We start from the raw sequence: 23,468 nt of genomic DNA, 5'->3' as shown, positions 1-23,468 counted from the left end.
CACGTCGGCTTTACCCACGTCGGCTTTCTTATTGCGCGCTCGCTTACAGCTCGCGCGCACAATATCGCCTCGTGTGTAGTGACCAACTTAGCACGCTTGTATCATAATGTACTATTATATACTTACATCTCGCTTGCACTAATATGCCAGTACGAGCGAGATGCATACGATACGTAGACGTGAGCAAATATGACAATGTCAAAACTTATGGTAGCCTGCGACGGTATCATGGTCACATTTTTATCACTTGTCATGTCATGCGTCACTTTTGCACTTACATATTTGTTAGAACGTGACAGCCATGATGACAGATGATAAAAAACCGACCATTTTAGCCAGGCTGGTAGCCATACAGGTGACAACAAAACAATTAAGACATACACCGTGTAAACTGCTCATAAATCTCTATATTACCGGTAATTAAATGGAATAGTAATTAGGCAGGTAATAACCGGTAACAGATTCACGCCCCAGTTGCTGTTTGCATCACCAGTATTAGGGTTAAAAATGTTTTAACTTCGCTTGACCAAATCACAGATCACTATACCTGGGGCATACTATAGAGTCTATAGACAGAGAATTGAGCATAGAGGCGTATTGTCAAAGTAAATTTTGTAGACTACTAAATTTACTGCCATCTTTCGACACAGGAATAAAACGCATGGCTATTTGACCCATGTTATTTCACTGATATGTGTTAAATATCAAACGGTGTCGCCATCTACTCGAGTATAGGCCAACGATATATCGCGAGCATAATGTTTTCTTGGTTTTTCGAGGCACTTTTTCTTAGGCTTTATGCATTTAAGGGCTCACTTCGTACATCATTTTCCTTACCTAATAATAATAAGAGGTCATCCATTAATTACATCACACGAATTTCAAGGTTTTTGACCCCTCCCCCCATCGTCACACTTGGTCACATTTGGCAAACCCCTCCCTCTGGTGTGACGTCACATTTTTCGAATTGGCTATTATTAATATTTTATCAAATTATTTTTGATAAAAGTATTATTAGTAATTTTATAACACAAAACCGATTAGGAAAGAAAATTAAACGATATCGTTCCAAAAACTCATTATTTAACTTTACAATGAATAAAATTTGAAAAAAAAAATCGATTACTGTTGATTTTAAAGTGACGTCACAAAGTTGGTGACTCCCCTCTCCCCCTTGTCACAACATATCATATTTTCTTGACCCCCTCCCTCCCCTAAACGTGTGATATAATTAATGGATGACCCCTAAATTGTATGGGAGTTATGATAAAACGTCTTATTAATAGCAAAAACACGCTCAAATCTTTATATTAATCTAGTTTAAATCTTATTATAAATTAGTTTTCGCAAACTTATTATAATTGGGCAAATATAATTGTCTGAAGTGAGCACTTTAAGCTTACTAATTTCTTTATGTCAGCGATTAGGTTCACATCTCTCCTGTGGACATTCCGAAAAGTGTAGTCAAAATAGGCTATAAACCTGATTTTCTATGTAACTCTTATCAGAATAAATGCATAAATTTCCCTTAATAAAAATTAATTACATGCCAAATTCCAACTTCCTTGTACTAACGATCACTGAGCTAGGCCGCGGATGGGTAGACAGACTTGGTGAAACTATAAGGATTCCTAGATAGCTTCGGAACATACTGTGACTAAATAATGTACAGTCAACCAATTTGAATCCTAGGCCACTATAGAACCTTGTCGCTTTAACTACTCTATACATGACATGCATCACTCAATATGCTTAGAAGTCATTATGACATGGTTCTATAGTGGCCTAGGAATCAAATTGGTTGACCGTACCTAATTGAGACTTCAAATTCACAATCTTGAACTGATCAAAAATTATGGGATAGTAAAACCTGATGTCTTTGCGTCGAATGATGGTCCCTATAACAGTGCCTTCATTTGGTGGGCTTTATTTAAAAATAATTGAAGAAATATTTTTTACCTTCAGTATTTTTATTACTAAAATGTTACATTTCTAAATAAATTAAAGTACAGAATTTTCAAAAAATGTTTACAAACCTTTTATGTGACAGCTAATAACTCCATATAAAAAACCGGCCAAGTGCGAGTCGGACTCGCGCACAAAGGGTTCCGTACCATTATTTATAAAACGGCAAAAAAAAATATGTTTGTTGTATGGGAGCCCTCCTTAAACATTTATTTTATTCTGTTTTTAGTATTTGTTGTTATAGCGGCAACAGAAATACATCATCTGTGAAAATTTAAACTGTCTAGCTATCACGGTTCATAAGATACAGCCTGGTGACAGACGGACGAACGGACGGACGGACAGCGAAGTCTCTGTAATAGGGTACGGAACCCTAAAAATGAACTGTCCCTTTACCTATATACCATCATTCGACGCGTATTCATTAAGTTTGTATAATGCGGAGTCTAGTCTTGTAATGGATATAACGTGTAACAAATCGATACCGGGTTTGTCAAGCAAATTGTCGGTTAGGCCTAGATTCAACTACGGATACAGATTATCGGTTCATCACGCGTTGTATCACACTTCGTTTCTTAATATGTTTCCAACAGATTTGTAATGAGATCAGTCCAAATAAGTTACCCAAGAAGCATCTGCGTCTACACTAGCCCAAGTAGCATTTTACTCCATTTAAGAGTACACATTTAGTTCCCAGGTGTACTTGAAGCATTATTACAGTTCACTCGTGATATATAAGCTGCATTATTGCGATTAATAACACCTATACCTGTCTAAGGGACTTATAGGAGGGTAGAGTTATACTTTTATACGACTGTTGGTGTTATAATACTCTAACAACTATCCTTTAGTCAGCCGTCTGACTAAGAGCATTATAGGAGGGTAGAGATACGGCAACCGCTGTTTAACAGCCTACTTGTACGATGTTGTAGAGCTAGCATTTTAATAGAACACACATGGTCATTTATAAAGCCAAAAGCTGTTATGTTTACTTGTTTGAGACTGTTATACAGCTAGTAGCTGTAGTAGGACTTGTTTGTGATCATTAAAATAACCTTTTTTTACTAGCTGTACAGAAGTGTTTAAATGGTTCGCATGTGCACTGTAGGCTGTTAAAAGGATTATATGTGTTGTCCATTAACATCAATAGCAGTTTATTTGTCCACAAGTACTACTCTAATTTGCTGTAAGCTGAAAATGAATGTGAATGTGATATTCTATTACACTTATCCCACAAGCTGTGTGTTTATATTACGTCGCGTGCAAAAATTTCTGAAAATGAATAACAAACCTTGGAAAATAAGAGCGAGAACCGGTGGAAGAAGAAAGGATCTCTAAAATTTCAGTATATTGAAAGAATTATACGATGATACACAATTGACCTAAACTACATCTTAAAGCTGTACATTAGTTCACATTAGAATAAATTTATAGACATTGGCTCTGTAGTGGTACAAATGTGGGACTTTATATAGGTAACAGCATTCTAACAGAACACATGTGAACCTATTATACGCTCACCGCATTAAATTGGAGTTATATCAGTTCACATAACCGTATTTCATTTCCACCATTTTGTTCTGCGTAACCTAAAATATTTACCAAATAAATCTCCAAAATTATCATGCAAATTTATCACAAAATACGCAGATAGAGCGATTGAGTTTTGGTTTCATGCTATAATTAATTACCGTAGTATAATTATAATGCCAATATAATGTCAAAAACTGAAAATTGTTGATTTCCTCTCAGCCAGTTTTAAATATTTTAAAATGAATATCGCGTTTTTACAGAGGCGCGTGAATATTTTAGCTGTAAATATGTATACATTTCACGATAAACTTGCATTCCCATAGCATTTAACATTATTAAGAATTTAAAACAGGTACTTTACCGCGTGTTATCATAAAATTTATCCAAAGGATATCCGCCGGTGTTTCTGATGGCACACAAAAAACCAAACTTAATGAGGAATAAATAAAATAAAGAAATATAATGGACCCACGTGAATTTTAGGTAGCACTGGAGTACTTTTGTCGGATTTTATAACTGTGATAGCTGTGTATTTAGCCACTTGTTACTCTTTATTACACTCATGTACGTTGTATGGTTCACACTGCGTCCCATATAGTGCCATTAGTCAGCCTTAAGTCCGATGTTACTACTTAAACTGCTATTATAATGCTATTATACTGCTAATGTACAGCCATAGTGAACTTAAGGCTGTCTAATTTGTGCCCAAACTGGTTCTATAAGAGCATTATAGCAAGCTATACAGCTCTTATACAGCTGACTTACACAGCTTGTGGAGTACATGTGAACGACTAGACATCTCATATAGAACCCCGAATGCTACTTGGGATAGGGGCATTTCACTAGAGTGTCGCTTACGAAATGTTTTTGCCTTTCGAGGCAGCTACCTCAATGAAATGCGTAATGCTCGAGAATATACTGCCAATTTATTGGCATTCAAATTCTCGGCATTTTTAGAAGAATTAGAAGAAATATTGTAAGCGACGTTGTACTTGTATAAGTATGTAGCTGGGTGTACTTTCGTTTGGCCCAAATACTTTTCGCCAAATTTAACTTCCCAAACATATCGCTTCATTTCCCAAATGAATCTTTGGTAAGTTTACTCGTCGCAATTAATTTGTATGGTCAAATTATCATTTGCCATCATTTTACTTTGTCAATTTTTTTTTAAAGAGCCTATAATGTGTCCCACTGCTGGGCAAAGACCTAGACTTCCAATCTTCCCGATGAACTGCAGCATCCGTCCAGTTGTTGATAAATGCATCCAGGTCGTCCCGCCATCTCCTCTTAAGCCGACCATGCCGGCGTTTACGTTGTGGCACCCACTCCGTGGCTAGTTTAGCCCACCTCTGTTGGTGCATACGTTGTACATGGTCTGCCCAGTCCCACTTTAGCCTGGCAGTTTTGACCCCAACGTTTTGGTGCGCAACGTAGTGTTTCGGATCCAGTCAATCCTTTTCACCCCAAGCATATTTTTTTTACTAAGACAAAAACAAACGTTTTAAATGGCAAAACTTATATTCCAAAAAGATGTTTGGTCAAATTGTCACTTCGCAAATTTGGAAAATAGGCATGTCTGTTTTTTTGTAATAGAGTGGAGTCAGGCTCTTACTAAGTTGTTTGGCCATTCATTAGTAAACCATGTAGCCGGTCTCTGGGACGCTATACAAATTCAAAAGTGGTCAAGTTTTTTATTCAGCTTTCACCGGCTTTCCCCGTTCATATAATTCTTTTCTAAATTACAGGCGCAGTGCGTGCGCGCCGGCCGTTGCGCGGCGGCGGCGCGCGCGCTGGACGCCGAGTGCCGCTCGCTGCGTTTTCTCGACGACGTTTTGGCACTCTTGAGGGGCGATGTCACCGCTGCCAGTGCGCGATCTTGGCCCTTCGCGTTGCCTACTAGATTGCCTGGAAGAAACTATATAGTTTGAGGTAAGATTTTTTTTTATATACTACGTCGGTGGCAAACAAGCATACGGCCCGCCTGATGGTAAGCAGTCTCCGTAGCCTATGTACGCCTGCAACTCCAGAGGATTACATGCGCGTTGCCGACCGTAACCCCGCCTCCCCTCGTTGAGCTCTGGCAACCTTACTCACCGACAGGAACACAACACTATGAGTAGGGTCTAGTGTTATTTGGCTGCTGTTTTCTGTAAGGTGGAGGTACTTCCCCAGTTGGGCTCTGCTCTAGATCTGGAATGACATCCACTGGCTGTGCCCTACCACACAAAGCGAGATGAAATTCACAATGCCCACACCTCTCTTTTGGACGTAGTTTAAGGACGTACCCGGGTCCTGTGTGTAAAGATGTGCTGTGTTTACTTGAGCGTTTCCTCGACGACGTTTTGGCCCTCCTGAGGGGCGATGTCATCGCTGCCAGTGCCCAGTCTTCGCCTTTTGCGTTATTTACTAGATTGCCTGGAAGGAACTATTTTGTTTGAGGTCAAGATATTCTGTGTATCTTCGATAAAATGTTGCTTTAGCTACTGTGTAGCTCATTGCGTTTCCTCGACGACGTTTTGGCCCTCCTGAGTGATTTCACTACTGCCAGTGCGCGATCTTGGCCTTCGTCGTTGGCTATGTTATTGCCTGGGAGAAATTTTATAGTGTGAGGTAAGTATTATGTTTTCTTGGAGTTTTGGTCGTCAGGTGATGTCACCGCTGACAATGCGTGATCAGTACCCCTAGTGTAAATAAATTCGATTTTGAAACGTGACGTACGCGTTTGCGTTTAGTCTTATTTTGTATTGGATTTAGAAAGAGCGCGCCAAGCGGGACGTTTTGGAAACTCAAAATCCTATACAAAATGAGACTTAACGCAAACGCGTTCGTCACGTTATGATGTCGATTAAATTTACACTAGGGGTACTGGGCCCTTCGCGATACCGACGAGATTGCCTGGGAGAAATTATTTAGATAGAATACTCTTTCTTGGCACACCTCTGTAAAAAGATACAAAAGAAAAGAAAAGAAAAAATGATTAAATGTAGAGACAGACAACAGGCGGTCTTATCGCTAAAGAGCCATCTCTTCCAGACAACCTTTGGGTAGCGGAAAATAAGGAAATTAATCGAAAAAGTAGGTGTTAGAAAAACGCTTTGAAGCCTACATTCACACACACAATTACAGTGAATACACAACAAATACTTACACATATAAGAAATAGAAATATAGGATACTATACAGGTAAGGAGCGTTACTTATACTATACTTCTCTATATATATATATAGAATCTTTATTTCGAACCATGTAAGTCCATAAATTGTAAGTAATATTCTTAACTAGATATAAAAATAGGTTAGTAAATTATACAACTACTTATCTGTACTTTTCTACACTAAAGTAACTTATACTAACACAATTACCATTTTACTACGAAATAGATAACCTGAATTTATCTATTTCGACCTAAAACGAGCAATAGCCCCTGTCTGCCCAACCCAGTACATTAACATTGGGCAATCATATCTATCTGCGAATACACTCAGAATACTGTTGGTACTTTTTCTGACTCGGCTTAGCATCGACACGATTTTCTTGCGTAGTATGGCTTGAAAACCGTCAGTGCGAGCCTCGGTGAACATACCCGAGGCACTATACTAATATAACTAACTAACCAACTAACTATTGTGGCGCAGTGATCCAAAGAGGGTCTTGGCCTCCAAAACGAGAGAACGCCACCTGTCCCGATCCTGTGCCACTTCCTGCCAGTTATCGGCTTGGAGGTGGCACAGATCCGCCTGTACACTGTCGCTGCAGCGGTATCTGGGCCGACCCACTGGACGGCGACCAGTCGGTTGTCCCAAATAAGCTCTCTTAACACCTCGATCCTCACCCATCCTCAGCAAATGGCCGAACCAGCGAAGTCTGTGGCATTTCGTTTCGCCGATGATATTGGGTTCGGCCACTAACTCCTCGATTTCGGCATTCTTACGGATCCTCCAGGTGCCGTCATCTCTTTTGATAGGTCCCAGGATCTTCCGTAACACCTTTCTTTCCGCTACCAGGAGCTGACTCTTTTCTTTCAGTGTTATAATATTATTCATTAACCTATTTTTGTTTCAATTTGTTTGTAGTTTTGCAGTGACTTAGTATATACTGTTATGCTGTACTTACAACTATTTTGGAAATAAGTAATAATAAATAATAATAATACTTGGACGTTTTGGCCCTGCTGAGTGGCAACATGACCGCTGCAAGTGCGCAATCTTGCCCTTTGCTTTATTGGCCAGAATACCTAGTGATGAACTATCCGAGTACAAAGTAATTTGTTACGTCTGACTATACCTTGTGGGGTCCATAGAGGGTAAGTGGTCAGATATAACAAAATCACCTGTAAAGTAAGAAGTTAGATGATGCGTTACCTCAAAATGTTACCTCTGCTATAAGGCACGACTTGTAAGTCTTGTTGTAATAAATAACTAACTATACTAACTGCTTTGGCTCAGCGATCTAAAAAGAATCTTGACCTCCGAAACGAGAGAACGCCACCTGTCCCGATCCAGCGCGGTTTCCTGCCACGAATTGGCATTCAGCCGACGCAGGTCCACCTCCACGACATCACACCAGCGGTACCTGGGGCGCCCGATCGGTCGACGGCCGGTTGGTCGCCTCAAGTACCGGGGTACAAGGACGGTCGGTTGTAATAAATTATTAATGAAATTTTTAAGTAACATTTTAGATTACAGCTCGGTCTCCTTACCTTGGTCTAGTTAGTATTTAGTTAGCCTAGATTAACTTACCTATAGATAAGTAAAATACGTGCATATTATATTCTGTATCGATTCGAGCCAATGTGTGAAAACTCGTATGTAAGCTGGTTACTACGGGACAGGCCTCGCCTCGTGTAGGAATAGGAACCAAGCCAACTGATGGAAAGCACAGACTCTGTTCTTTCAAATTCTGTACCTATATTGTTATTTATTATGTGTAAGCATCAACATCCGTCCACAAGAGAGGTATGGGCATTGTGAATGTCATCTCGCTTTGTGTGGTAGGGCACAGCACAGCGGATGTCATTCCAGATCTAGAGCAGAGCCCAACTGGAGAAGTACCTCCACCTTACAGAAAATCACAGCCAAATAACACTAGACCCTACTCATAGTGTTGTGTTCCTGCCGGTGAGTAAGGTTGCCAGAGCTCAACAAGGGGTGGGAGGGGGTTAGGGTCGGCAACGCGCATGTAACTCCTCTGGAGTTGCAGGCGTACATAGGCTACGGATACTGCTTACCATCAGGCGGGCCGTATGCTTGTTTGCCACCGACGTAGTATAAAAAAAAAAAACATGAATTTCTAAAGAGGAATAAATATGTTTAATGTTTATGTTTTCGATTTATTGTCTTTTAAGAGCCCTTGAGGCCTACTTGCAGTTTTTTTTTTTACAAATGTATTGTATTAGTGGTCAGTGTTATGTATTAAAGTATTTATTTTTACGTCACAGGACCAGTTTCATGGAAATATGGCCTCGACGGAATGTGTGCGAAGAATCTCAGGTGCGTAATTGAATTCTGCCTCCACGGTTCAATGGTATCTGATTATTGTAAGATAGTAATTCCGAACCCCTAGTGTAAATTAATTTTATAATTTGACGTGACGTACGCGTTTGCGTTAAGTCTCATTTTGTATGAGATTTAGAAACAGCGCGCCAAGCGGGACGTTTTGAATACTCAAAATCCCATACAAAATGAGACTTAACGCAAACGCGTACGTCACGTTTCGCTATCGAATAAATCTACACTAGGGGTACAGGCCAGTAAAATGTAAAGTAGATTGACAAGTTCAAAAGTGACGTAAGGCAATAGACCATATAAGTGCCACCATCCTGTCCCTAAATAATGTAAGTACTCTGAAAACACGCATATTGTAAGTACAAAATAAATTTTACTTAAAAAAATTATGCAAAATATTTAAAAGAAGGTTTGTAAATCAATAACATCGTTTAAAATGGAGCATAACGGTATTAGCTGTATTTAGTCGCGTGCAAAACTCCTGAAATGTCCCACCGCGAGCCTGCGGGCATTATTCGTAAGGCCACATTTAACGTGCAGCGACGCGACGCGAAAAAGAAAGTCGCATATGCCGCATAGAAAGCAAATCGTACGACGCTAGTTTGGTTTTATTTTATTCTAATCTAACTAACATGACGGGTGAGAAAGATCTTCTGACACAGGTAATATCTATACATACAACGTAACCTAACCTAACCATTGTAAATTTACCTGTATTTTTTAACAGAAATAAAACAAAAACAATGTTCAATACTTAGTCTACTACAAATTACGGGTCCTGCGGGTGCTACGGGTGCCAAAAAGTGGTATTGGCCAGGGTGGCAAAAGCTGAAATTCACATTCAGTTTTGAGGGGCGTTTATTATGGTCCCAGATGGTCATATCTCAAAATACGCTTCTGTCAAGTAAATTCGTAAAACACAAGAAACTTATTTACATAGTTTACATACATCATTATCGCGGGAGCAAAAATAAGCCTGCTAAAGAACACATGTAATAGGATTTCTGTTTTGTACAAACGGAATATTCTGTCTACACATTCTCAACCTGTAAGATTGAACTTGAAATTTTATCTAAATTTTTTACTGCTACATTTTGAACTTATAGGGACATGTAAACATTTCTTGATAGGAGTGTCACATCGTTGTTGCTCCCGCGATAACTCAATACTCAATACATTTATTGCACATAGTGGTTAAATACAGGTGGTAATCTTAATATAACAATGTATCCTTATTTACTTATTGCCTTAGTAAGGGTTGGTCGCCTGGATGATAGAATGAACTGGAACAAACACCTGGACAATAAACTAAACAAAGCAACAGTAGCCTTTTGGCAATGCCGGAGGATGGTGGGCAAGAGATGGGGACTTGCTCCTCACATCATACTGTGGCTATACAAAATGGTAATAATGCCAATGATCAGCTATGGCTCGGTCGTATGGTGGCCCCGCACCCGGCTAACCACGGTAATAGACAAACTAAACAAAACACAAAGACTAGCATGTGTGGCTGCGACGGGCTGTATGAGAACTACTCCGACTGCGGCGCTAGAAATAATGCTAGGACTCCTACCATTACATATATATATACAAAAAGAAGGGGCTGCCACGGCTCTTCGGTTGAAAAAGCTAAACCTATGGACATCCTTCAGCACATCGCACAAGAAGATCTATGAAAATATGATCTCAAAACTACCCATGCTGGAGGCGCCCATCGACAAAACACCAAAAACTATGATCTTCTGGAAAGAATACGCCATATCATTAACAGAAGATCCAAAGTTTGTCGTACCGAGGGTCTCTAATTATTACGGCGATAGGTGCCTCCATAAACGCCTACCCTATATACTTAACAGCCTGCCCTCTGACATCAGACAGGAAGCCAATAAAGTTAAGTTTGGTAAAAAGCTGCGTAGTTACCTTGTAAACTGCATAAAATAATTATTGAGCATATAGAAACGAATCTCATTGTAATATAAAATATAAATATAAGAGAGTAGAGACTGCACGATCCCACAGTCAAACCGTGTAAACTGTTTTGTGGGACTCCGTACCTGTTTGAGATGTATGATTTTATGTTAATAATAAATAAATTAATAATAATAATAAAAGAAGGACTAGACCAAACAAACCTAAGAATATTCACAGATGGCTCAAAAACATTTGAAGGGACAGGATGTGGTGTCTTCTCGGAGGACCTAAACATACACATCTCAAAACCCCTAGGAGAACATAACACGGTATTCCAAGCTGAATGTGTGGGAATAATAGAAGCTTGCAATGCCATAACAAGACGACAGGTGAAACACGAAAATATACTAATACTATCAGACAGTAAATCAGTACTACAAGCGCTATGCAGCGACAAACTTAATTCAGAGCTCATACTCGAATGTCATCGAAGCCTCACGGAAGTGAGCAAAGAAGGCAACAAAGTAACAATTCAATGGATAAAGGGGCATAGTGGATCAAGAGGAAACGATGCAGCGGACGAAATGGCCAGGAAAGGCTCAGAAACGCCGGCATATGGACCCGAGCCCATCATACCCCTACCAATATCCTATATACACAACCAGCTAGACCTACATCACAGACAACTGCACAATAAATACTGGAATGAAATGGACACATGCAGGCAGACTAAGGATTTTCTACCGGAACTGAACCACAAACTCACCAAAATACTACTGAAAACACCTCGACACCAACTACGTAAAATAGTAGGATTAATTACAGGACATAACACACTTAACAAACACCTACACAATATGGGTAAAACGGACAGCCCCATGTGCAGAGCGTGCATGGAAGAAGAAGAAACAACAAAACATATTCTCCTAGACTGCAAACAGGTAGAAGTATACAGGAACAAATACCTAGGGACTCCGTGCACACTAGGAGAGGCAATTAGCAACCTGAAAACTTTGCTAGGCTTCGTGGAGGAGCTGGGGTGGTTAGAGTAGCGCTACCTCGTTTCACGCAAAATAGGCACAATGGTTGTCGATTTGCGGAAAATGCCCAGAAGCACTAACTAACTAACTAAGGGTTGGTCGGTAAATGTAAATAAAGTATCTATTTGGCGAACAAACTGATGTCAAGAACTAGCGGGCGAAACACTCGGTAGATTTACCTATCATTTATTTCTAGTTCCGCAACTTGGCACAGTTTAATGACCATAAGAGTGTTAAATATTTACGCAAAATGTTCTTTTATGCTATTTTTTTCAAATAAAGTTTAAAATCATCAAGTAGGTAAGACTGTCACTCTATAAATATTATGTATCGCTACATAACTGGCCGCAGCCTTAGATCCGCAACTCGGCCCGTGTTAAACTGCAGTTAGCGGACGTGACGTCACGCCCGGTGGAACTGTCAGTTAACACAGTTTGAACGACGTGATTAGTGTTTGATTCGGATTCTGATTATTTAATCTACGTTAAATTCGTTGGTGGTTTAAATGATGTTACGTTAGTCGTGTTACTCGTGTTTACGTAAATAAAACATAAATTGCTGTACATTTTGATAATGTTTACTTACTGATTTGACGCATTATGTAAATTTTTATGTATTGCATCATCGTTCACACTGTTAAGTAATCATTCGTAAAACTTATTACAAAGACATTCATATCTACCGATGTTTAGTTAAGGAGTGTAGTGTTATTGTTAGTAAGAACTTACTAGATACCGACTAGGCCAAGTTTGCACAGATTTAAGGGACGACGAGAGAATGCTTTTGCGACTAAATTTGTTTGGTCTAAACTAGAAAATTCCGATTCCGGTACTGATTTTGTGTATAAAACCAGTCATGTCTGAAAATATCGACACGAACAGTGTCCCAAAAATATGTATACACGATCTTATTGCCCATACATATATTAAGGTGTAAGTATATATATTTTTGGCAGTTTATCGTCCGTTCTATATTTTCAGATGTGACCGTAGTTGGAGTACACCCGTGGACGGAGTCTACTTGAAACTTTCGTTTATTTATTACTTAGCTTAGAATATCCAGACAAAAGGTCAAAAAAATTCTGTCGGCAATGTGCGAAGTGATGAGGGATTTAAGGGTGTCACTTGTTTCCTATCATTAGTTTACAGTACATATGGTGATACTTTAGCGCACTAGTGCCAAAATTAGCATATTACGTTACTTCTCGAACATTTAAAGGGCCATATGTACTGTAAAACGTTGTACGATACATGTGCGAATAGGTAATTCGCAACTCGTGTCGATTTAAAACACTCCCTTCGGTCGTGTTTTAATTGATCGCCACTCGATTCGAATTTCCTATTTTTCGCACTTGTATCGTAATGTACTATTTCCTAATTACAAGCTTTTATTTAACTTACCCTGTTAGTATGTATGGGACAAATATTGCAAGTTAAATTTGACCCACTTACCGGTTTCCGGTGAAGCTGAAAATTTGCATACAATATAAGTCGAGTGACGATGCAATATTATGGTACCATCGAGCTGATCTGATGATGGAGACAGGAGGTAGCCATAGGAACTCTGTGATAAAACAACACAACCTAATTGTGTTTGGGGTTTTTAGAATTGTCTTGATGAGTATTAATTGCATGTGGAAAAAAAAATTACAGTCAACGATAAAAACTTGTACCAAAAATTAACATTGTGCCAAAAACTTATACATCATTATACCGAATCAAGGATATTTTCGTGGGCCTTAATTGACTAGCTTCTGCCAACTAACGTGCCTCATAGCCCCTAATGTTTTATATTTGAGCAATATCAGCTAGACTAGATAATGACACAATAGCTTACAGGATCGTATATTTATTCATTGACATATAATATTTGAATGGACGTAAGACCAAACAGTACTTCTAAAAGTTCTGCGGCCGGAGATCGTATAGGGACCGTGCGCGTTGAAGGGTCTGCCATCTTGTGGTCTGAATCGGAACCATAAACATGCACATTTACACGTCAAGTGTTTTCTTGTGCATAGTAGGTTCTGCCATCTTGTGGGCTACATCGGAACAATAAACCTCACATTTACGCTTCGCGCCATAAATCTGACAGCTCCTGTGCTGCCTCCTACAGTTCATGCACGCTCCCTATACACCATAGTGGGTACCACTGACGCAGATACAGCTACTAATAAACTATAACCAAAATAAGCAAACGTAGGATAACTCGGGATATTTATTCTAAAGTGACGGAGCAAAATATTTTATCTACAATTAAATATATATCGATGTTACTGTCAACATCTAAAATGTTCTACAGAAGAAATATATTTCCGTATCGCGCAGGAGCTCGCCGCTGCCCCGCGCCCTCTCACTGCTCAATGCGCTCCTGGCATCGACGCCTGAATGCGATATATTTGCTTGGCGATGGGCGGCAGTGTATAGTGAATGCTTGAGATTCTGTGAGACGATGGATGCTAGGTGCTCAACTGTCCCAATTTAATTTGTTAATGTGCCATTATTGTTTTATAATTGTTAATACTTATAATTATTATTGCTGTTAGTCTAAGTTTCGTGACGCATTGGTTCAACTGTAATGTCATGTCAAACATTTTTATCAATAAAAAAATTAAAAATAAAATACAAAATCGCGTTGTATACTGCTCTTAAATCCTAAAAAGTGTTTTTTCTAAGAATTTATTTGATTATAAACCAGATCAGTATTTCCATATTAGCACTAAATATTTAGAATATTCACTTGGACGTGACTTTTGAAGACGGACTCGAGGTACAGAGCAGACTTGAGGAATGGCGGTGGAAACTGGAGAATGTTGGCCTGAAGATCAGCAGATCTAAAATTGAACATATGTTCTGCGATTTCGGCGGTCTCTCCGGTTTCGCTGCCATAGACCTCGATGGCGTTACATTGCCGGTCTGCTCAGACTTCAGGTACCTCGGTTCGCTCGTGCAGTGCGATGGCGATATTGACCGTGACATGAAAAACCGGATTAGCACAGGATGGATGAAATGGCGACAGGTCACGGGAACAATTTGTGACGCCCGGATGCCCCTCTGACTGAAGGATAAAATTTATAAAACCATCATAAGTCCTGTCGTCATGTATGGATCAGAGTGTTGGGCCCTAAAAGTGACGGATGAAAAGAGATTGCACGTAGCGGAAATGAGAATGTTAAGATGGATGTGTGGTGTGACAAAAATGGATAGAATAAGGAATGAGTATATAAGACGAAGTCTAGAAGTTGCACCTATAATAGAAAAAGTAAGAGCGAATCGCCTAGCGTGGTATGGGCATGTGATGCGGAGGGATGAAAGTTATGTGACGAGAAAGGTATTACGAATGAATGTGGAGGGATGGAACGGCAGAGGAAAACCTAGGAAACGGTGGATGGATTGTGTGAGAGATGACATGAAACGAACGCGAGTGAACGATGAGATGACGGGTGACAGAAAGATATGGAAGGAAAAGACATGCTGCGCCGACCCCAAATGAATGGGATAAGGGCAAGCGAATGATGATGACTTGGACGTGACTTTTTCTTGGGCTTCATGATTATTTTGGACTTCGTAAAAGTCGTAGCAAAATATTACCTCATATATTATTGTTACTCTAGCATATTAATGGCACTGACAATAAATTGTAATTGTGTTTGAAATGACATCCGGATACATTTATTATCTTAAGAGGCGTGATATCACACATTAGGTGTCATATCGAACCTTTTTATAGTAATCGATAATTTTCAATGAGCACATGTATTATTATATATCAACATCTTTTTTATCGATATCAAATCCCTAGAATGTGCCCCGAGTTATCACAGGTTTGAAAATAAGGAACGATCGTTGTTTATATAACGGGTGCACGGTGCCGACGCGCGCCGCCGTAATGCAAAACATCGGTTAACTTTAAACGCCGACTCGGTTAATGTTTAGGAGCACTGCGCCGGTCTATTATTAAATTATTACCTAATTTTATTATTATTTAACGCTTAAATGCATGAAGTATCAATGTTGATACTGAAATAAAACAAGTGACGACCAAGTTCTCTTGATATTAAGAGGAATTCCTAGTTGCGATTTTTCCATACAAACGCTCTCGACTGATTCCTTCCTGGATTTTAAACCTAGAGCAGTGATTTTTTCAAATAAGATCAATATCATCAATATCTGTGCGGCTATGTTTTGCTTTTTTGGATTATTTTTATTTTGAAGAAAGATACAGCGCCTCGAAAATCGCAAAAACGGCTCAATAGAATTGGCTGTAAAAAAAAGGCACAGCATACAAATATGACAAAAAATATCCAAAAAATCAAAACATAGCGGCATAGATTATTTCTTCCTCTTGCAGTTTCCAAAATTTCATATAGATTGATTGCGTTTTGGAGGAGGAAACAGTCCAGAGCGAAACCTCGATTTCTGAGTTTTTTGCGTGTGAATTTTAGTCCGAGCTGCAGTCCTTACCGCACGAATTGGAGGCGGAGACAGTTTCTAAATATAAGTACACAGAAGGAATAGTGATGGGCATAACATGTTAATGGTTAAGATCTTGTTATCACGATATACATAATTTAAAGTGAATTTGGTTGTCACTTTGGATGCCTTAGTATTAGAATTAAGCTTTATGCATCTAAGGTTTAAAGGAAAGCACCTTACTTATTTATGAGTTATAAATTTAAATATTTTAAACAAAATCGATAACCGCCATAGATGCATTTTTTTCATATTGGGTAACTGGTAGGTAAGCGCCACCTATGGACTGTATAGGGAACTATGTACCCTTATTGGATGCGTATCAATTATTGATAAGCCATTTAGGGTTCAATTAACTATATAAAGAATTAGATAGATGGCGCTGCTAACTTCACAAGTGCAATAAAATTATTGAGAAAGAGATAAATAAATAACAACCCATGATATTTACGATTATCGTTTTCTCATGAAATAAATACATACAAAGAGATAACAGTGTACACAATTTTTAACTAACAATACCAAAATTATTTTTCTCTACAGTTTACGTACCTGCTATAGTAATGGGCAAGTATTTGAGTAGTAAAAAAATATAGATACTTGTATTTAAGTATTTTTAAGTATTTTTTCACCAACCCAATTGGTAAAGGCCCTCTTGACTGTTCAATAAATAATGAGAAAGTTGCATTTTATCCACATGTGAGGCAAAGCAATCAGATGCAAATTTTGAGTTGTTTCCTATGTTGGCTTGCAGAATTGACTTTTAAATGATGATTTTGGATGATAAATATTTCATGACGTTTTTGATTTCGTTTGATTTTGTTTGATATCTAACAGTCCACATTTTCCTCGGATTGCTTCAGTGAAAAGTTTGTTTCTCTCGGTGGCAAAGTTTGTTTAACCCTCGTGCTTTGAAACCCTCGCAACGCTCAAGATTACACTTCTGGTGAGTGAGTGAGCGAGTGGTTCGCCACGCTCGTGGTTCAATTTTGGAATCCTTCGCTTGCTCGGGTATCAGTATTAGCACGAGCGGTTAAACAACAACTTTGCCCCCTTGTAAAAAAATATTGTTATTTAAAGCAAACAATTGATTTCAGTACAAATACAATAACTGTGAATATGGTATTTCAATTTAAATGATTCCGATCCGTTGGAATTTTATAATAATTGTGCCAAATATTTGTACGGATAGGCATTTGAGTCATAACCCGATTGTTGCATTTCTACGAACTTTTAGGACGTGAATAATTAATGTTATCGATTATTGACGACCGGTCTGGCCTAGTGGGTAGTGACCCTGCCTACGAAGCCGATGGTCCCGGGTTCAAATCCTGGTAAGGGCATTTATTCGTGTGATGAGCATGGATATTTGTTCCTGAGTCATAGGTGTTTTCTATGTATTTAAGTATTTATAAAATATTTATATATTATATATATCGTTGTCTAAGTACCCTCAACACAAGCCTTATTGAGCTTACTGTGGGACTTAGTCAATTTGTGTAATAATGTCCTATAATATTTTATATTTTATTTTTATTTAATTTCACTTTTATCAAACACCCATCAGCCAAGTATTATTGGATATTGTTGAAAATGGTCATGAAAACAATACTGTGGCCCTAGTGAAAAAGGGTACAAGTCTCTGGCAGCGCAGGTGTAAAGGGGTGTAAGTTCCACGTAACACTTATACCCTTATACACCTAAACTGCCAGAGACTTGTACCCTTTTTCACTAGGGCCACAGATTATAGTAGATTGTTAACCAAGGCATAAAAGGCACTCATTCTTTCCGAGGTAGTTTGGCGCTCGCGTAGTGAAAGCGCCAATAGTCCGAGGCTGAAATATGCCTTTCACCCGAATTAAAGTTTAATTAGACAATAGTAGACCTTGTAAGCATTGGCTCAAACTGTTTCGGATCCGTTCGGGCCGGTCTTAAGTACACGTTTAAACGGAGATACGTATCTGAGAAACGTTTCTTGGGAACGGTTCTTGGAGACGGATCCGGATCCCGGCGGTTCCGTTTAAACCGTGTTCTTAGCACCGCCGGGCTTAAGAACACGGGTATCCGTTTCGGCGTGTAACACGGATACCGGGAGCCCTAAATTAAACACTCTACTTTTCATTTCGAATACGAGGAAAGTAAAATTCATGTGTAAACAAGTATAATTTTTATAGCATTCCTTGAGGGTATTTTCCATTAATAATTTAGGTAATAATGTCGTTATTTATGGAATGGGGAATCAAATATCGGAATGGAAATTGTATAACAAGTTCATTTAAAACCAAATCTCAATAGCTTAACGTAAAAAAATAAACTAATCGTACTTGGAAAGCAAAATGGACACTTTCTGCACACTTTTTACAACAACAATGACCATTATACATGAAACATGGCATGATAAATTAAAATGATTTTGCTCTCATGTCTTTCGCATGGTTTTATCAACTAGTTGGCACTTTTATAATTTTGTCGGAGAATTTTGAATTTAAAATTTGTAGGTAGTTATGTCATTTAATCTCATACTTTTAACCTAACTAAATTTGTGATTATTATATGTACTTCTTATATATATATATATATATATATATATATGTTCTCGCATCTGAAATTAAAAGTTTTAATTGTCACATAAAACCTAAATTATTTGCAACTCATGCCTTTTGAGTTTCTCGCTAAGCTCATGATTCTTTTGTTATCTTATAGCTTTTTACAACCAATCAATTTATTTTAATTTGTTACAGGCACCAAGAAAAAAGTAGAGAGCAAATACTCAGCTGCCTACCCACTTGGAACAATGACAGAAGATAATTTAAAAAACGAAATTTCGAATATAAAATGACTGAGTAAGAATTGGCCAAGAACGTGTGGAATTCACAACGGAGGGTTTTGTATCTTTATAATATAGGTTTTTATTTTATTTTTTGTCATACTTGCTTGTAAACTATGTTATTGTATGCCACTGAGATGGAATGAGCTACATTATGCCCACGGGCGTAATATTTTTTTTTCAATTACATCACACCAAAGAGACTTTGAAATAGAGGTGGATTGTCAAAGAAAACTTTGTAGCCACAGTAAATTTTAGGACGCCATTTGACTTTGATACTTATTCTTTTACAATGGCGCCATCTATGCAAAACTTTGACAGTTGCAAACCTCATTTAGGGAAATGGATCCACAAAAATCTGTCAATACAATTTGAAGTTTCTGTCAAAAAAAAACATTTGTTTAAATGGCATATTTTTAAGGATGGATCCTTTTCCCTATAATATACATCTAATTTAGGGCATTCATTTCAAAGATATTGTCTGTAAATATTTTTAAATTTTTTGCAAGAAATTTTGATTCTCATTTATGCTTTATAATGAAATAAATAGTTACGCTACATTAAGTATATAATATATAGGTATTTATAAATCGCCTTTGGCAAATAAAGACTATGATGATTAATAATAAACATTAATTACGACTAGACAATTATATAGTCGCATCGACTGTCGACCAATCACAGGTTGTCGCCAAGATTTTATTAAATAAAATCTTGATGTCGCCAACAACCACAGTCGCCATTAAAATATATTTATATATACAGGATACTCAAAAATTACAAAATATGCGTCCTTAAGGAGTCCGCTAGCAAGCGCTGATGTACAATAACAATAAATTTACTGCCATCTTTCGACACATGATTAAAACTTGTAGAATGCCATTTAACTTTGACCCTTATTCTTTCACTGATATGTGTTAAATTTGTTAAATATTAAAAAATGGCGCCATCTAATAAATCAAAGCCAAAAGGTATGGCAGTATCGTATCGAGCGATGGCGCCATAACCCCCCTTTTTGATATTTAACCAATTTAACACATATTAGCCTTGCTCATAACCAGACATAGGAATCCGTGGGGCAAAATTGTTGGACAAGTAGGGAGTTCCTGTATCGATAAACTCAACTATCGATGCTAGTTCTATATACTAGTGATCACTCAAGGGTTTTCTTGTAAAAATACGGTTTTCTTAAGAGTAAAAAAATAATTAAACAATAACTCAATGTTTTCTTCTTCGTTTTTAAGACAAGACAAGACAATTGTATAATTTTACTCCCTTAATTTTAGACGCTTAGTACCCGAAAATGTAACATATTCTGGTCGTTTACTTTAACAATAGTAAATGGGACATTCACGAAGAAAAAATTATAAAATTCTCTTGGAATGAGTAAAATTATAAAATTGTATTGTCTTGTCTTAAAAACGAAGAAGAGTACAGGCAACCAATTTGATTCCTAGGCCACTTGAACCTTGTCGCTTTATCTACTAGATACATGACATGCATCACTCAATAAGCACTGTCGGAGAAGTGATTGTGGCATGGTTCTATAGAGGCCTAGGAATCAAATTGGTTGACTGTACATTGAGTTATTATTTAATTATTATTTTTACTCTTAATAAAACCGTATTTTTACAAGCAAACCCTTGAGTGATCACTAGTATATAGAACTAGCATCGATAGTTGAGTTTATCGATACAGGAACTCAGGAACTCCCTACTTGTCAAACAATTTTGCCCCACGCATTTCTATGTCTGCTCATAACTCAACATAATATTTTCTTTAACCCGCTTAACCGCTCCGTGCAAGCGCGCCAGCTAGCGGACACCCTTACCTTAGGTTTTCATATGGTTTTGATTAGGTGTATGTGTTACAGTAAAACCCCGTTTTTAGTGAAAACGTTTGCTTAGTCAAACAAGTCACGGCTGTTATGCGTGGGGCGGTGTTTTTGTCAGTTCAATTGACAGCTACTCATTGCTTCTATGTCAATGTTATAAAAACTATATAGCGTAAGTAAATAATATTGACATGTTTGTCTGAAATGTTTAATTAGAATGTAGTTAGGGTTATATTAAATCTGGTCATCATTAACTATAATTGGGTACCTCAACTTGACTGTGCATAGAATATGAAGCACATCGTCTCCGCTGGCTAGGCCACCTCGAAAGGGGTCATCCATTAATTACATCACACGTTTAGGGGGAGGGAGGGGGTCAAGAAAATGTGACATGTTGTGACATGGGGGAGGGGGGAGTCACAAACTTTGTGACGTCACTTCAACTTCATCAGTATTTATTTAAATGTTTTTATTCGCTGTACAATTAAATAACGAGTTTTTGGAACGATAATTGTTTTATTTTATGTGATTAATTTTCTTTTGTAATCGGTTTTGTGTTATAATTACTAATATTTCTTTTGCGAAAAATATTTTGATGAAATATTAATAGTACCTAATTCGATTCGCCGATTTTGTTGAAAAAAATTGGCAAAAATGTGACGTCACACCAGGGGGGAGGGTTTTGCCAAATGTGACCAAGTAAGTAAGTAAATATTCTTTATTGCACCAACAATTATACATTTTACATACATGTAAAACTACAAATGAATTTTAAAGGAAAATAGAACCAGGTAACAACAGGCGGTATTATCGCTAAAAAGCGATCTCTTCCAGACAACCTTTAGGTAGCAGGAAATTTCGAACTCATACAAAAGTCAACAGGTAGTGCAAGGAGCTAATTATGGAGACTATTAAATACAAACACACATACTACTTATATAAGTCTTAAAACAATACCTAATATACTAATAAATATACAATATAATATAATACAATATATATATATATTTAAGTGTGACAAGGAGGGGGGAATGGGTCAAAAAACCTAGAATTTCGTGTGATGTAATTAATGGATGACCCCAAAGGATGGATGACGATCGGACAGTCAAAAGGGCTTACTTGGGTAGTAAATATACTCTCATTCTTTGTATCGACCGCAAAACTAGGTGCATTGTTGTCTAATTAATTTTATATTCTTGTCACTGTTTAGTAATTGAATTAGTTACATTTTGTATTTGTGACATAGAAAACTGATGTTCATTCGAAAATGTAAAACCATGATCATGTAAAGTACCTAAAGTTTGAGGTCACTTTAGTCCAAGGTGTTTTGTATTTAGTTATATAAATAATAAACACTGAGATTCGCTTATTCGTTTTTTTTAATCCCATGTCGTCATACAGAAAGCTCGGCCGAATTTCACCTTCCCATACAAACGGAGTTTCTGTCTCATTTTCAAATTACGTGCTGGATTGTAATGAAACTATGCAAATACCACGACATGAAGTACATGTCGTGGTATTGTTGTTGTCATAAAGCACCCCAGAGGTGCAAAGGGCCTTCACAAGCTCGCGCCACGCCTTCCTATCTTCAGCTCGTCTTCTGGCCTCGCTCCAGCTCAACCCGACCGCTCGTAGCTCTCTTAGGACGGACCGTTGTCAAGAGTGTACAGGATGCCCGGAGCCACGGCTTCCGTCCGACAGTTTCCACGCGAAAGCTATGGTAGCATTATTCGTTATATCGTGGTATTATATGCCTGTAATTAGTTTCACAGGTTCACACAGGGTCACAGTAAGTTTTATAGCTCCAGCTTATAAAACAAATCAGTTTTGTATGAAAAACTTGAATTCGCTATATATTTTTTACTATGATAGGTATCTGAAGCTACATAAACTAATTACGGGCATAGATATATCTTATCCTATTGTAAGTACAAAGTTTCAGAGCAATCTAGCTAGTCGATTTAAAATGAGAGCGTTAAGATTTCAAAAGTAGGTTCTCATCTGTGCTGTGCCCTACCACACAAAGCGAGATGAGATTCACAATGCCCATACCTCTCTTGCGGACCTAGTTTAAGGGCGTACCCGGGTCCAAAATTGATACTGCAGCGTTAACAAAATTACTATCACATAATTCAGTATCAGGGCTGATACTTGTTAACGCTGCAGTATCAATTTTGGACCCGGGTACGTCCTTAAACTAGGTCCGCAAGAGAGGTATGGGCATTGTGAATCTCATCTCGCTTTGTGTGGTAGGGCACAGCACAGATGAGAACCTCCTTTTGAAATCTAGGATGAGAATCTCCCAGTGCCGGATTAAGACATTTTGGTGCCCTAAGCATTTCTAGACCATGGTGCCCCCTCATCAAGATTACATTGAATTT

General features: G+C 38.1%; 1 protein-coding gene across 1 annotated transcript in view; it reads left to right on the top strand.

Moving 5' to 3' along the window:
• The window catches only part of LOC133518392 (uncharacterized), a 29,514-nt gene extending 7,058 nt beyond the window's left edge, over positions 1 to 22,456 (top strand). The window contains exons 2-4 of the mRNA XM_061852067.1: positions 5,244 to 5,427; positions 8,937 to 8,988; positions 19,168 to 22,456. Of these exons, the coding sequence (XP_061708051.1) occupies positions 5,244 to 5,426 (183 nt within the window). The 3' untranslated portion in view covers position 5,427; positions 8,937 to 8,988; positions 19,168 to 22,456. The remainder of the gene's footprint in view (positions 1 to 5,243; positions 5,428 to 8,936; positions 8,989 to 19,167) is intronic.
• Positions 22,457 to 23,468: the final 1,012 nt, after the last annotated feature.

This window comes from Cydia pomonella, chromosome 5 (assembly GCF_033807575.1).
Source record: "Cydia pomonella isolate Wapato2018A chromosome 5, ilCydPomo1, whole genome shotgun sequence".
Classification (NCBI taxonomy): Eukaryota; Metazoa; Arthropoda; class Insecta; order Lepidoptera; family Tortricidae; genus Cydia; species Cydia pomonella.
Note: the sequence above shows the minus strand (reverse complement) of the source record. Positions and strands in the feature narration are given on the sequence as shown.